The sequence below is a fragment of the Prosopis cineraria genome, unplaced genomic scaffold (genome assembly GCF_029017545.1).
Source record: "Prosopis cineraria cultivar Desert tree isolate PC_DT_omini unplaced genomic scaffold, ASM2901754v1 PC157, whole genome shotgun sequence".
NCBI lineage: Eukaryota > Viridiplantae > Streptophyta > Magnoliopsida > Fabales > Fabaceae > Prosopis > Prosopis cineraria.
Genome location: NW_026555484.1, coordinates 35,546 through 50,645, shown reverse-complemented (window position 1 = coordinate 50,645; position 15,100 = coordinate 35,546). Strand labels below are relative to the sequence as shown.

Genomic DNA, 15,100 nt, shown 5'->3' with positions numbered 1-15,100 from the left:
ATCATGGTATCCTCATATTTTTTCTTCTTCACATGCAACCAACATTGGCCTCTCTCGTTTTGCATTTTCTCACTCGCTCGTCTGTTGCTCGTCCGTCGCTCTTCTGTCGCTCCTCCTTCTCTTCTCTGTCTCTCCTTTGCTGTCTAGTCACAGATCTCGAGCTCTTCATCTCCAGCATCTAGGCACCAGCGGTGGCCCTCTCATAAGTCACCTCTACTTCCTCCACGGTGGCAAACACGTTTGGCTCTCCAGCTGGCTCAAATCGGCAGATGCCCTGTCTGCCTCCTTCCCCTATTCAATTCTTTCATTCACAGTTGCCTCTCTTGACAAGCCAAGTCCTTCTTCTTCATCGACGACTGTTCCTTTCAGCCTTCATCATCGGTGTTCTCACCTGCCCCGATGATTACCTCTATGCTTATGGCTTAGCTTGCCTCCCCGTCTCTACGTCCGCTCTAATCATTGCCACCCAGCTCACTTTCATCGTCGCCTTCGCCTTCCTTCTCGTCAGGCAAAAGTTCACCCCTTTCTCCATAAATGCTATTGTCTTGTTCACCACTAGAGTTGGTGTGCTGGCTCTTCATTCATCTGGAGATCGCCCCCGAGGTGAGTCCACCAAGCAATATGTGCTGGGGTTCATGTTAACACCGACGGCAACGGCCTTGTACGATTTTTTGTTGCCTTTGATAGAGCTTATGTATGGTAAGAGCAAGTGGAGAGTGACCATTGCTAATATATTAAATTTTATGACATATTTTTTTTCAAAATTAAATTTTATATTTTTTATTATTTAACATTTTAAATTTTATGTTATTTTAAATTTGTTTCACATTTTTTAAACATTGCTACTATATTATATTTATATAATAAAAATTATAAATTATTCTAAATTAACATTCTTTTTGGTCATTACATATTAAAAAGTATATTTTAAAAGAGCAAATTTTTATTAATTTAAATAACTTTTAGTTTGTTAAATTGACTTTTAAAAAAATATAGGGAAAATTAATCTTTTAACCCTTCAACTTTTAACTCACTTGTAACTCAGTCCTTCAATTATGACTCACTGTGACTCAGTCCTTCAACTATAACTCGCTGCAACTCAATCCCTCAACTTTTGATTTACCTATAACTTGGTCCTTATTTTTTAATTTTTTTTAAATTTTTTTATCAAATAAGAGGGGTAAAAAAATGCTCATATATTATTTTTAAATACCTTTTTCTTATTCATTAATGTGAGATAGAAGTTAACATGAAAAAAAAAATTAACAAAAGTTAAGGGATTAGTTTGTAAGTGATTTAAAAGTTGAGGGACTGAGTCATAGGCAAGTTATAGTTGAGGGACTGAGTCACAGCGAGTCATAGTTGAGGGACTAAGTTACAAGTGACTTAAAAGTTGGAGGACTAAAAAATTAATTTTTCCAAAAATATATTCAAACACAAATTTTGTTACAATAATTAAATTTCACTAAACTGACTTTTGTCAAATGAACTTTTATCAAACTGACTTTTGACAAACTGAAAACCAAACACACACTTAGGTGTTGTTGCAGTGTTGTTGTTAGGCTGGTGGAAAGTGAAAGTAATGGGAATGAAATATATTGAAAACATAAAAATAGCTAAATGTCTAAAATTTAAATCATTCTTTCCTTTTACGATAAATATGATAAAATTTAATATTATATATTATAAATGTAAGAATTATCACACTCTTAAAAAAATTTGAATCATGATTACCAATTTTATGAATTAAATTATCATGATTTCTTTATAAATATAATTCATCTATGCTCCTTCATATTTTAATCATCTTATTTTTATTTTTATTTTTTAATTTATTTTGTTACATTTCTTTTTAGCAACCAAACAAAATTGAAGTATGTAGCCTTATATACTTGATACTCTCTCCCCTTATAAAAACACTTTTGGAAAAATTTGACACTATAAAATAAAAGATATTTTGACAAAATAATATTTTATTAATTATATTTTCTTAATATTATTTTTCTCATTTGTGCATATTTATCTTTAATATTCTTTTATAAATAGAGTATTAATGAAGTGTATTTTTTAAACTTTATATTTTTGTTTTAAAAAGGTAAAGTTGTAAAGTATATTTAATAAAATTTATTGATATATGTAATTGAGGTGTCTTATAAATTGAGATGAAATAACTTTATTTTCATTCAATTAAGTCAATACAAGGAAACTTTAATTTGTTAATAATATTAATAATAAGAATTTATTTTAAAATAAATAATAAATAAAAGATCAACATATCTTGATTTAATTAAAAATAAATACTGTAAATATATAAATTTAAGTATATAAGTTTTTCTCATCATTAATTAGGATGATGTTTTTTAAAAAAAATATTTTACCTCCAATTGAGCCCTTCATGAAGGGAGGGAAAATACACACTTGTGTATACAACACAACTATGTTAAGACCACTTTAAAAAATAAAAAATAAAATGATGTTACCACTTGAACAACTAATTGTTCACTATCATCATGAGAATGAAGGAAAAGATAAAAGAAAAATGATAGTAAAATATCTTTAAAATATTCAAATAATAAATACATATGACAAAACATTATAATTATTTTATAGTTTATAGAGACTTGCTTGATTTTTTGAGAAATGACATATTGGCCAGTATTTTCTCTGTGATTCACCCTCCCTTTGTGAGATCTTTGTTTCGCTTCGGAGTTGCTCTTGAATCATAGATAGAACACATGAACCAACACTCTAAAATCTAAATCCTCTATTCCCAAGTCGCCTTTGTCCCTGACCTCCACCCTTCTTCACTTGTAGGCCTCTTCATCAGCACCATCATCTCCACTATTCTCATATTCATCATTAGTCTCATCAATGAAATCCTTGGTGGGACTCCTTTTATGCTATCAGGCTTCGACCAAACTCCTCTCTGATCTCCATGGCCGTCCAATTTCCTGCTCAGGCAGCAAGCGAGGTTCCAGAAGCTTGTGCTATTCTACACCTTATTCTCACCCAATACAAACTTGCTCTTTTTTTTGGACCAAAGGGAGTACAAATCCTCACCTAAAGGCCCTTACTTGGAGGGGAGGTGGATTTTCCTGTTGGGGTTATGGTAGAATGGGTGCCGACTTTCGCTCTCAAATTGGCTATTCTTCTTGTGGTGCTTAAAGGTACTAAGAACCGTCATTTGATTTCTGGTATTGTTCATGCTAGAGAATGGTCCCACCACGTCATCCATTTGAGCTTTTGAGTAGAAGGCTCAAGCTTCATACATGTTCATGTTGATTTTTGAATCAGATGGTGTAGAAGAACTTGGGAAGATGTTGAATGTTAATTCCATGTTTTTGGTCGGTGTTCATTTTAGTGGCAACTTTGAGCAAATCAAAGAGCTCACAAAGAGAGGGTCAATCACAATTTAGAGAATGACAAGCCTTTAGAGATTAGAAAATGATTATTACATTTTGTACAACCTATTTGTCATTTAAATATTTCAAAAATATTTCATTGCCATTCTCCAAAAGACAAAAACATTTTAATATTTAAAAGGTAAAAGTAAAATATTAAAATATTAATATTTAAAAGATAAAAATAAAATAAAAAGATGAGAGATATTCCACTCCTTCTACTATGATGCAGGGTCTCTCCTTCTCTCTTTTCTCTTTTTCCTCTTCATTTTCTTAATCTCAATTGTGTAATTTGTGTGGCTCTTATTTCATCATCCAAATTAAAGTATCAGTCGTAATTTAATATCATTATTACTTAAACAATTTATCCTTAAAAAAACTGTTTCAGTTTGTGCATTTAAGAAAAACATTCTGGAATTTTTTATCAAATAAACGGTGTCATTAAAAAAAAACAAATGCTATTGCATTTTTTCAAACTGTTTAGTTTAAAATTTTATTCTTTTGTTTCAAATCCAATTTATTATAAATTGAATCATTATTTTTATCTTTATTGTATTATTTATAAATAAAAATATCAAAAATGGAGAAATATTAATGTGTATATATAAATATATTATTTAAAAGATTAAAAATGTTAATTATTTATAAATTTTTAAAAATGTTCCTACCAAAAGAATTAAAAACCGTCCCAGTGAGTGTTGAGTAAACCAATCTTTACCTTTTTCTGATGCGATGTTCTTCCGGTAACATATGGTCTAGCATTTTTCACTTCCCCTACTTGCAAACTTCATTTTGATTTTAGGTGACATATTGATTGAAATTTATGACTAATATTTTGATATATATACACATGAATATACTGAAACAGTTTTTTAAATTTATAAATTGATTGAAAAATGTAAAAAATATAAACAGTTTTGAATTTTTTGGTAGGAACATTTTTAAAATTTATAAAAAATATACTTATATATACATATTAATATTTCTCAATTTTTAATATTTTTATTTATAAATAATACAATAAAGATAAAAATAATGATTAAATTTATAATAATTATAAAAATAATGATTAAATATATAATAATTTTAAGTTGAAACATAAGAATACAATTTTAAATTAAATAGTTTGAAAAAATGTAATAACATCTGTTTTTTTAAATGACACTGTTTATTTTAATAAAAAATTCCAGAATCTTCCTTTTTAATATATATATATATATATATATATCACGCGCAAAAACTCAAACAGTATTTATAGAATAAATTATTTAGATAATAATGATATTAAATGGTGGGATAAAAGTCACACAAATTGTATTGTTAAAATTAAGGAAATGGAGAGAGAAAAAGGGAAGATCCTACGCCCCACTCGTGGTCCCTAAGACCCTAACTATGTTATTGTTGCTGATAGACTTGCTAAATTAGGTCATTAGCTCCTTGAATTGTAGCTTCAGTGCCATTGACCAACCTCCAGCCGAACTGATGGGGGTTGATGATAGACGCGTCCAGTGTATCGCTTCTTTCTACTAGAAGGAAATGAACCACGTTTTATAGGTGAAGTAATATAATTAACTCTTTGATCAAGACACTGCGGAGCTAACATTGATTATTTAAATATTAAAATACACTTTTTTTTTTGGTAAAAAATACGCAATATTTGAAATGTTGTATTTTACAGTACTGTACAAAGGATTTTTTTTTTTTTTGGTTGGCCAACGTTGCGACGTTAAACCGCCCACCATATACGTGCTTTGTGAGGGACTATGTTCCCTGAGAAGATTTTTCATTTCTCGTGATAATTAGTAGAGAGTGTTTGTTCCGTCAAACAATCACTTAGGTGAAGATGAAAAAAAGTGTTTGTTATAAGGATCGTGCCCCTTACGCTTGGATTGTCAAACGCAAGTCTACGACCCTCTAGTTTTGTTTTTCCTTGGTAGGTTACGGTTCTTTCATCTGGTTTCTAGAGTGCTTTCACATATTTGCTTTAAGCGTGGCTCTCTTTTTAAGCACTTATACTGTCACACCTCCATTTTTGATGTTTTTCTTCTTGAAAAAAAAAATCGTTTTCCGTTTTTTAAATCAATTTTTTTCATTCGCAAGGAAATTCTTGAATTTGGCATTAAATCAGTTGCTAATTGGTGATCATGCATTGATATCTGATGCCGTTGATCTTCTTCAAGAAATCACATTTAATCTGTTGATTTGATCTGATTCCAACAAAGAGGAGACATGACAATCACTTTTGGGAGAACGCGATCAATAAGTTGTTGAATTGGGCAATACATTAGTTAATAATTAATGATCCTTAAATGAATTGAATACACCAAATTATTTATAATATATTCAACAAAAATATGACATTCAAGTGACATTAAATATAAACTAATTATAACATTAAAAAATAATAATAATAATAATAATAATAATAATAATAAAAAAGAGACAATAAATTAAATATATATTCTATTATGTAAGTAAAATTACTTAAAATAATATTACCTAAAATTTTATTTAAATAATTTAAAATATTTTAATTAATTAAATTATAAATGACATGATGCACTCATTTTTCCTTGAAATTCTTCCGAATGGAGCTAGTTTACTTCAAGAAACTGCATTTAATTCAATTTGTCCTGATTCTAACAACAACGTCTACTTCTCCCACAGGCTATGTATAGACATCAAGTTGTTGTTGAATGATTCTCGAGGTTTCGTGGAATGTATGGAACCGTCAGTTTAGATCAGGCGCATTCAATTTTTTAAGAAAGTTTTAATTCTGTCAGGCATAAATAAGAGAGCTTGGTTATTTTTATATTAAATCTGAAAAAAAAAATTCATTCTTTAATAAAGTTAGAAACATGAATTGATTTATATAAATCGACTTAAATAACTTATTATAAGGGATAAATTGAATTGAAAAAAGAAATAATCCAACTAAAAGTAGATCTTTTTATATTTGAGGCTAGACAATTTATACACTAGATGAGCTAATCCTAATGAATTAGGAATAATTGTTTAATTTAAAGCTGATAATTCAAGCCAAATTTAACTGGCCAATCTCAATAAAAATGAAAAATTTAAAGCTAGACTTGATAAAATATTTTTTAATGTTTGGGTTGGCTGGAATATGCTTGAAAATTCTAGGCCAAGCTTGGTTAGATTTAAACTTGGCCCGAATACTCAAACAAAAAAATTATAATTTTAAAATATATTAACTATTAATTAATTCATTAAATTTTTAGTTATGCTAGGATACTATAAATTTGAACACATTATTGTAGATATCTTTTCAAAAGAATTAAAAATATTTATATTATCATATATTTATTATTTTTAATATATAAAATATCTACAAAATAATGCTTAAAATGTATTTTAATATTAAAACCCAAATGTTTTTTTTAAAGAGTTTGAATCTTTTATCTTTTATATTTTTTATAAAATAAAAATAATTATTTAAAAAAAAATGAAAAAGTAATAATTTGGATATTTGAGATGACTTGAATAGGCCAAATTTAGCTTTTCAAGTTTTTCATAAGTTCAAGCTTATTGAAATTAATCTGAATTAACCCTGGCCCAAATATACTCAGCTCATTTGAATCACCAATTCTAATTTAACTCATATTATATAGCTCATTCAATCACACAAACATTTGAAATGAATCAAGATGCAATTGATCTACCTCATGCACCTATTATGTGATTTTTTTTTTCCAACGACATAGAATATTATATTAAAACTTATTGTTTAAGTATAATTTAAAAAAAAAAAGTTAATAAAAAAATGGATTGGTGAGTTAACTCATTTAACATACCAATTCACAATAGTTTAATTGAAATTTTTTCAAGTTTCAACTCATAAAAGATAGATTGAAACTAATTCAACTCATATTTTTACCATTCATAGATGTCAACTCATATGATTCAAGTTGACCTATATTTTTTAAAGTAAATGAGTAAATTATCCTCTCAATTTTAGGTCCAATAATATTATAGGCCTTAAAATTATTCATTATGTTGTTCTTTCAACTTTTGAAAAACAGTACAATCTAACTCTTATCATTAATAAAAATTACCTTTGACAAAAAAATGATAATAAAATGCATCAAAAATTACAGACAAATACCTAGAAAATTACATGAGAGGGAAAAGAGTTTTTTTTTATCATTTTTTATAATTTTTGATATCTTTTTATATCATTTTTGTTAACTAATTGTTAAAGTTAATTTTTATTAATAATAAAAATTAAATTGCATCGTTTTTTAAAAAATTGAGGAACAAATTGAATAATAAAGTTAGAGTCTAAAATATTACTGGACTTAGAAGTCAAAGTTTAATTTATTTATTTATCCTATTTTTAACTCTACTTTTTAAAGAAGGTAAACTTGATATTGTAGGAGGGATTTTTTCCCCTTCCGCACCTAATCGGGTCAAATTAGAATTTAGAACTTCATGGTACTTTTAATCAATTCCCATCCCAGATTATTAAGGAATTCTCATGGCGTTTTTATTTCCTCAAGATCGCCTGCAATTGGAATTGTACAGCTGGTAGCAAAACAAGGATAGTAGGCAGGGACATTGGACCTCGGCAATTTTCACCTCTTACCAATACGGAGACGGTTCCAAATCATCTTATCAGAAGAAATGTCACGCATGATCAATGGAAAATCCGAATTACTAAGTATTAAAAACAACTAACCAATCAAGTTGTCAGCTCGGAGATCTTCAAATATTTCATCATCAAGGTGCTTTTACTCCCTCTACAGAAGCGGGAAATATCAACAACATCTCGTTTAATATTCTCCAAATGTCCCAAGTGTTTTATTTTTGTTTCTTATATAAGCAGACGGTGACCTGCTGAACTTTCTTTTCTTTTCTTCTTGCCATTTTATGATTTACTCTCATTTGTAAGAATTTTTAATTGTTAATATTATCATTTAACTTTTTTACCCCGCCAAAAAACTCTACTCTTTAGGTCTTATTCATAAATATTTTAACAAGTTTTTACTGGAATTAAGAAGAATATTAAAATTTATTAACTTTGTCTAAAAAAATAATAAATTTTTAATTATATTCTTATTATATATAATATATGACTATATATCCACAACATACTTTTCCACTATAAAAAAAACTTATAATGAAAATCGACTTAATGACTTAAAAATTTAATAAAAAATATTTTTATCTACGCACTTGAAAGGGACGCGAGGGAGTAAATGTACCATGCGTGGATAAACATCTTCGCATCATCATTTATTTTCGTCAATCTAGTTTATTTCAGGGGACCTCAGGAAGGAGAAGCCAAATATAATGGAGTGGAAGATAAACGCTGTCTAGAAGAAGAAACAAACAGATACAAATACAACTCAAGGACGCGGAAATATCGATCGATATACAACACAGAAGAAGCAAATATGAGAGCTCAAACGGAGAGGGGCAGCCCGATGGTGGCGAACCCTCGAAGAATCGTCTATATAAACAGCCCCTCTTCCGATAACCCCTTCCAGATCCGACCCTCTTTTCTCGCCTCTCTCCTTCAGTTTCTCCAGAGGCCTCACTCTCTTCCCTTCCTTCTCAGCCTTTTTCTCTTCATCACTTGGATCTCTATCCGCTTTCAGCGCGTTTCCCAATTCCCACCTTCCTCCATCGGAACCGCCTCGGATTGGAGCGTCGCCGACGATATGAAGGCCAATTTGGTTAGGCTTAGCTCCGGGTTCCCTTCCCAAATTGCTAAAGACAAGCGTGGCTGGTTGCTTGATCCCGTTTCTCTGGCCCTTGCTTCTGGCATTTCTGGTATATTTCGCTTTGTTTTCTGCTGCGCGTTTTCTTTTTTTCCTTTCTTAGTTTTGCGATACGTACGTTTGTGTTGTAACGATAACTGCACTACTTCACTGTGTACATTAGCTTCATTTGGAGATTGGCTCCCTTTCATTCCATGATTTTTCACCTTTTGCGTCGATCTGTTGTTCCATAAGTTTAGATGTATTGAAGTTACGTACTTCAGAATGGAATGAAGCTTAACTTCACGGACTGTCTATGTACTGCTCTCTTAATTGAATAGGCTGGAAATAGGATGCGCATTGTTTGTGTTCTTTTCTGGAATCTGAAAAAGAAGCCTGCTTCTTTACAGGTGGAGCTGTCTCTTGCGCTTCAGTTCATGTTGGAGAAATTCGTCCAGGCAAGGTGAGAGGAAATCACAGACATCACAATTGCAACGAGACATTTGTCATCTGGGGTGCTGCAACAAAATTTAGGGTAAGCTCCTGTGTCCAACTTAACAGTTGGCAGCATTTAATTGGTTCTATTATGTGTTTCCCTGCATGTAAAATTTTGTTGAGAAATATAGCTTTCAGTCTAAAATGCTTGCAAACGGATATGCATGATACAATTTAATGATGAAAACATTGCATCCGTTTGTTTAAATAACTGTTCTTTTCCTATCCAAGTGTTCAGGTCGGGTTAACTTTCTATGATAAATAGTTACTAAATTAGTAGCTTTATGTTTTTCCTTTGTTTAAACAACTCATTCTGATTCCAGAAAATCATAGGTTGGTTGAAAATTTCAAATTTCTTTCTGGTTCTATGCAAGATTAATTTGCGAAACAAAAAGAATAAAGGCCTACTTGTTTTTGCCATATTCTGTTTTTTCTGTTTCTGGCTGCATGCACCGGCTGGCAACCCCAGGTGAAAAAAACAAGGTTTGTTAATGCAGATTCCCTGCACCTTGGAATGGTAGTGTCTGCTGTGCACCACGGAAGATCCTTGTTGTTTGCCTGATCCTACCACAACATTGACATAACATGTTTGAGAAGCTGAAACGCAACATAAAGATGAATAAAACGTGTTTCACCTCTATTCTTTGATTTAAATAGGCTATCACGGCTATCTTTTCTTGAAATAATCCTAGCCATTCATTCTAAATCCTAAAACACAGAAACTTCCCTGTTGTTCCCTACAGCAGATGCTCAGTTGTGTCTGAGACCTAGAACTGCAGTCCATTAAGGCACAAGATGAATTGTCTCTTAATGAACATTCATGCATGAGGTTCAGCCCTTTGCTGATTTAGTACAATGACATTGTACAATTCATGTAGCCGACCCCATTTAGTAGGATAAGGTTTCTTTTTATTGTTGTTGGTTGTTCACATGAGGGGGTATTCAGCATTCCTCAGTGAATTGCTTGACACATAATTGAGACAAAAGGTTTGAGTGTTTTAATAGAAAATTGAGATAACCCCATGAATAGATAGTTGCAATTGACCCATTTTAATCTGAGAAGAATAGAGGCAAAGTGCACCATTTTACTTCTGTTGAAACAGTGCATTTGAGCTACTCAGGCATGTGGCATCAGCACTGTAACAGGATCAGGCAAATAGCTGGGATCTTTATGTTATGACTTTCGATTTGTATATCAATTTAATTTAATATAGAAGACTTGAAAACTATTTGCAGTTGGAGAACAAGAAGGTAGCCGACAAGGGTTATGCTGAAGTGATTGTTGGTGCTGATGAGGTTGCTGTTGCTGCCAGCCCCTGTAGCACGGCCCATGCATTAGTGAACATAGATCCGATTAGGAGTACATTCTTTTTAGGATGCCAGGACAGTATAATCAACTACAATGGCACAAGTAATGACTACAACGTTTGGAAAGATCTTTAAAAATGCTGCTGTACAGATTTTCCCATCCCTTCTCTTCTGAAGGAATATGTAATATATCTGAGGCTTCCTATTGTTAGGCTATTCTTTTGCAGTATATGGCAATTTTTTAGGCATCTATGTACAAAAGGTTTGTTTAGTCGCATACTGTCTTGATGAATGTAGTTCTTTGTTAATGATAAAGAATAAAGGAAAAGGAAGAAAACACAGAAAAGATAGGCCTGTTCCTGTTCCTTAGCATGTTACAAAAAATTTTCTTCTCTCTGCCACAAGTTGCCCGCTTGGTTTAATTCTCGGAGACGTGATTGGAAGGATTTGTGTGTTCCAAGTCATGAGCCTCATCTATACTCTTTATCGAGGGGATGGGTTCTCTAGATTTAGTGTGTGTTTGAATTAAAAAGCCTGCCAACTGATGTTAGAATCAATTAAGGTTAGTAAAAAAGTTTGTGATTTTAACATTCTTTTTTCAAAAGTTAGTCTGGTAAATTAAAACTTATTTGAATGATTTGACTTAAAAGTCACTTGAGATATATAATGACAACCATTGATATAATTTTTTTGTATATATTTTTTTAGGACAAAACATTAAACTTAAATACAATTTTTTAAAAAATAAATTTTAAATATACATTGATAAATAAAAAAATTTAATTTTTGAAAAGGTAGAATTAAATAATAAACATTTTTGAACTTTAGCTATATTAAATATAGAAAGAGTGATAAACAGTATATAATGAGTTATAAAATTAAATTTATAATAGAGGTAAAGTTAAAAAAATTATAATAAATATCATTCCATATGTTTTATATGAAGGATCCAAAAATAAAAGTTATTCTGTAATAAGAACGGTGAGAGTGTATTCTTGTGACTAAGAAGAAATAGTAGATTTTAAAGTAAAATTTTTTTTAAAAAAGATAGCAATAAAAAAATCTAAAGTAAATTAATAAATTATCAAAATAGGAACCATTGATAAATATTTGTGCAAAGAAGAGGTAGAACTATTTTAATTAAAAAAAATACTTATGCAAAGAATTAATTGATAAATTATATAGGAAAAATATATTTTTTTTATCGAAAAATAAAAGTGCAGGAACTCAAAACATAAAAAAAAATATAAAAATTTATAACAAAATATAAACAAAGTGTAGAGATAAAAGGTATGTTTTTTCAATTATATAATATTAAATTTTAAAATTTTTTATACTTAGTAAATCAAATTAAACAATTTTCTCGAGACTCAAATGTATTATCGAAAATAGCTGATCAAACTAAAATATGTGGGGTTGCTTGCATGCAACTAAAGAGAAGAAAAAGAAGGAAAGGTCACGGCTCAAGGGAGAGAAGATGACAGAGAAAGAATGAGGACACAGAAAACAAAATGTTTTAGAACTCAACATCTCAACTCAATGCCATAAGCCAAAAACTGTGGCTTTTAACCTAACTTAGTACTGAATTCCCAAAGGCCTTCTCCTTTATCTTAGAATCAGTTGCTTCAATGGGTTAGTTTTTGTTATCAAGACCGAAAATCGGCCCCTTCCTTCAAGTATGAAATCAATTGGGCATCTCTTCCTGAGTTTAAGGGTGTTATCAAAACACCTTGATACTTTGAAGATCTTTAAGTAGCACTTACTGTTCCCCAATTTCATCATGCACTAAAAGATGCAGTAAAGCCCTGTCTAAGAGAGTAAGGGGGATTTTCCCAATAACAAAACTGCAATAATAGTCTTTTGAATCAGATTGCAAAGATTAAAAGCTCTTCTTTCATTGAAGAAAGTAGGCAACAATTGAAAGCTCTCTCTTCGGAGCTTGAAGAATTCTGGAGACGAGAGGAGAATTACTGGTAGTAGCGGTCTAGAATTTAATGGGTCACAGTTGGAGATCAAAATACCCATTTTTTCCATCAATCCACTCAGATTCAAAGATCGAGAAATCAAATATCGAGACTCATGACCCCTACGGGCCTTTGGACAGATACCGAAATAGATATGGCACAAGTAATCTCTGGCTTTTATGGCAATCTCTTCTCAACCAGTGAAACTAAGGACCTTAATTTGGTTCTTTTAAACATCCACCCAAGTGTGAGTGAAGAGCAGAATGAATGGCTCATTTCCTGCATAAGGAACTCAAGCAAACTGTCTTTCATTTAGGGGCTACAAAAGCCCTCGGCTCCGATGGATTCAATGGACATTTTCACCAAGCAACCTGGGAGAAGGTTAAGGCTGTCACAAAACCTGGTTTATATCTTAGACTACCAATTATATGGGGTAGATCCAAAATTGCTGCTCTTGCCTATGTGCACGATAAGGTAGGCAAAAAGGTCCATGGCTGGAAGAGTAAGATACTGTCCTTTTCTGGTAGAGAAGTCATGATAAAATCTATCATAAATGCCATACCTATTTTTCCAATGACTTGTTTCAAGTTTCCCAAGCACACTTGCATAGAAGTTGATAGTATGGTGGCAAGCCTTTTTGGGGGAGACTTTGATTCTGACCAAAAAAAAAAAAAATTACATTGGAAAGCGTAGAGTAAACTTTGTGCCCCAAAGAAAGATGGCGGTCTTGGATTCCGAGACTTTATACTTTTCAACAACACATTGCTGGCCAATATTGCATGGAGACTTATTAATAATCCTGATCATCTATGGGCAAGAGCACTTAAATCTGTTTATTTTGCTAATAAGTCTTTCTTGCAAGCCTCTAAAGGTTCCAGAGGGCTTGGAGTAGTATACTTACTTGTAGAGAATTTATGCTAAAAGATGCCTGCTGGAAAGTAGGTGATGGTACTAATATTCGGGTCTGGTCTGATCACTGGATACGTAACATGCCAAAATTTCTTCCTGAAAATGCTACCGAAGATGCTATAGATACCACCCAGAAAGTTGCTAATCTTGTATCAAATGGTAATTGGGACCTCCATTGTGTTGAACATCTCATGTTCCGGCCTTTATCATCATCATTCATAATATTTACATCCCATCTCAGTCCCAACCTGATTCGTTAGTTTAGATAGGATATAGAAATGGCTCATATACTGCTAAAGCAGGATACCTAATTAATGATCCCAGAGAGCATCCACCAAATCTGAACAACTCTAGCTCATCTTTTCCTTTACCAGATCACTTCTGGCCTAATATTTGGCAGCTCAAAACTCAACCAAAAATTAGGCATTTTATTTTCGTGAACTTTCTAATTCTTTGGCCACAAAGGAGTCCCTTTTTAACCGAAAGTGTTCACCAGATCCTCTCTATCCAATTTATAAAATTTACCCAGAATCAATTGAGCACCTATTTTTCAGATGCGATTGGACCTACAGAATTTGGGTTGGTTGCCCTTTTTCCTTTCAGCTGGATATATCACAAACTCAATCCTTAGCAAGATGATGTTCATATTTTCTATGCAGATCCAGTCCACTTGATGAATTTGGCATATGTGGCATGCTTACTATGGAATATTAGAAAAACGCATTGTGCATCAATTTTTAAAGGGGCTGAACTCAATCCTGTTTGAGTCATTAGCATTATTGAAGCTGTTGTCCTGGAGCTCTGGAGGCATAAGTATAAGGGTGATAATGATGATGCTCCTATTGATCCTGCCATTTATCCAGAACGGTTTCCTTGCTCACCTCTTGGATGAGCACTGCAGCACGTGGTGCTCATAGATGAGATCTGCACAGTCCAAATTTAAAATATATTTTATATTAATTTATTAAAATAAAAAATTTATTAAAATTATAAAATAATTTTTATAATTTTTATTTGATCTATATTTAATTTAGAGGGTTTAATTTAATATTAAAATTTTTATAATTGATGCATACTAATTATTCATATGAATTTTACTCAGTCCAGCAGTTCAAATATAATATCTGAACTGTACATAGTATATCTAAAAATTTAAAAAATTCAATTGTAAAAATTTTAACATTAAATTAGAGCCTCTAAATTAAATCTAGATCATATTAAAAATAAAAAATTTATTAAAATTATTTTATAATTTGCATAATTTTTTATTTTAATAAATTAATATAAAATAATATTTTAA

The 15,100-nt window shown here is 31.2% G+C and overlaps 2 protein-coding genes across 2 annotated transcripts; both read left to right on the top strand.

Moving 5' to 3' along the window:
• The first annotated feature begins 269 nt into the window (after positions 1–269).
• LOC129295637 (purine permease 1-like) lies at positions 270–3,416 on the top strand. The gene is made up of 2 exons (XM_054934172.1): positions 270–699; positions 3,295–3,416. Exons 1-2 carry the CDS (start codon positions 270–272, stop codon positions 3,414–3,416), a joined length of 552 nt encoding a protein of 183 aa, XP_054790147.1.
• A 5,250-nt stretch (positions 3,417–8,666) lies between these two features.
• Positions 8,667–11,319, top strand: LOC129295639 (uncharacterized). The gene is made up of 3 exons (XM_054934174.1): positions 8,667–9,197; positions 9,535–9,659; positions 10,856–11,319. Exons 1-3 carry the CDS (start codon positions 8,819–8,821, stop codon positions 11,060–11,062), a joined length of 711 nt encoding a protein of 236 aa, XP_054790149.1. The 5' UTR covers positions 8,667–8,818; the 3' UTR covers positions 11,063–11,319.
• Positions 11,320–15,100: the final 3,781 nt, after the last annotated feature.

Excerpts from the sequence above, each read along its gene's own strand:
- LOC129295637 (XM_054934172.1), top strand. The coding sequence starts at position 270 with ATGCCCTGTCTGCCTCCTTCCCCTATTCAATTCTTTCATTCACAGTTG. Across the intron at positions 700-3,294 it reads TTTGATAGAGCTTATGTATG|ATGGTGTAGAAGAACTTGGG; the intron begins GTAAGAGCAAGT and ends TTTTTGAATCAG.
- LOC129295639 (XM_054934174.1), top strand. The coding sequence starts at position 8,819 with ATGAGAGCTCAAACGGAGAGGGGCAGCCCGATGGTGGCGAACCCTCGA. Across the intron at positions 9,198-9,534 it reads CCTTGCTTCTGGCATTTCTG|GTGGAGCTGTCTCTTGCGCT; the intron begins GTATATTTCGCT and ends GCTTCTTTACAG. Across the intron at positions 9,660-10,855 it reads GTGCTGCAACAAAATTTAGG|TTGGAGAACAAGAAGGTAGC; the intron begins GTAAGCTCCTGT and ends AACTATTTGCAG.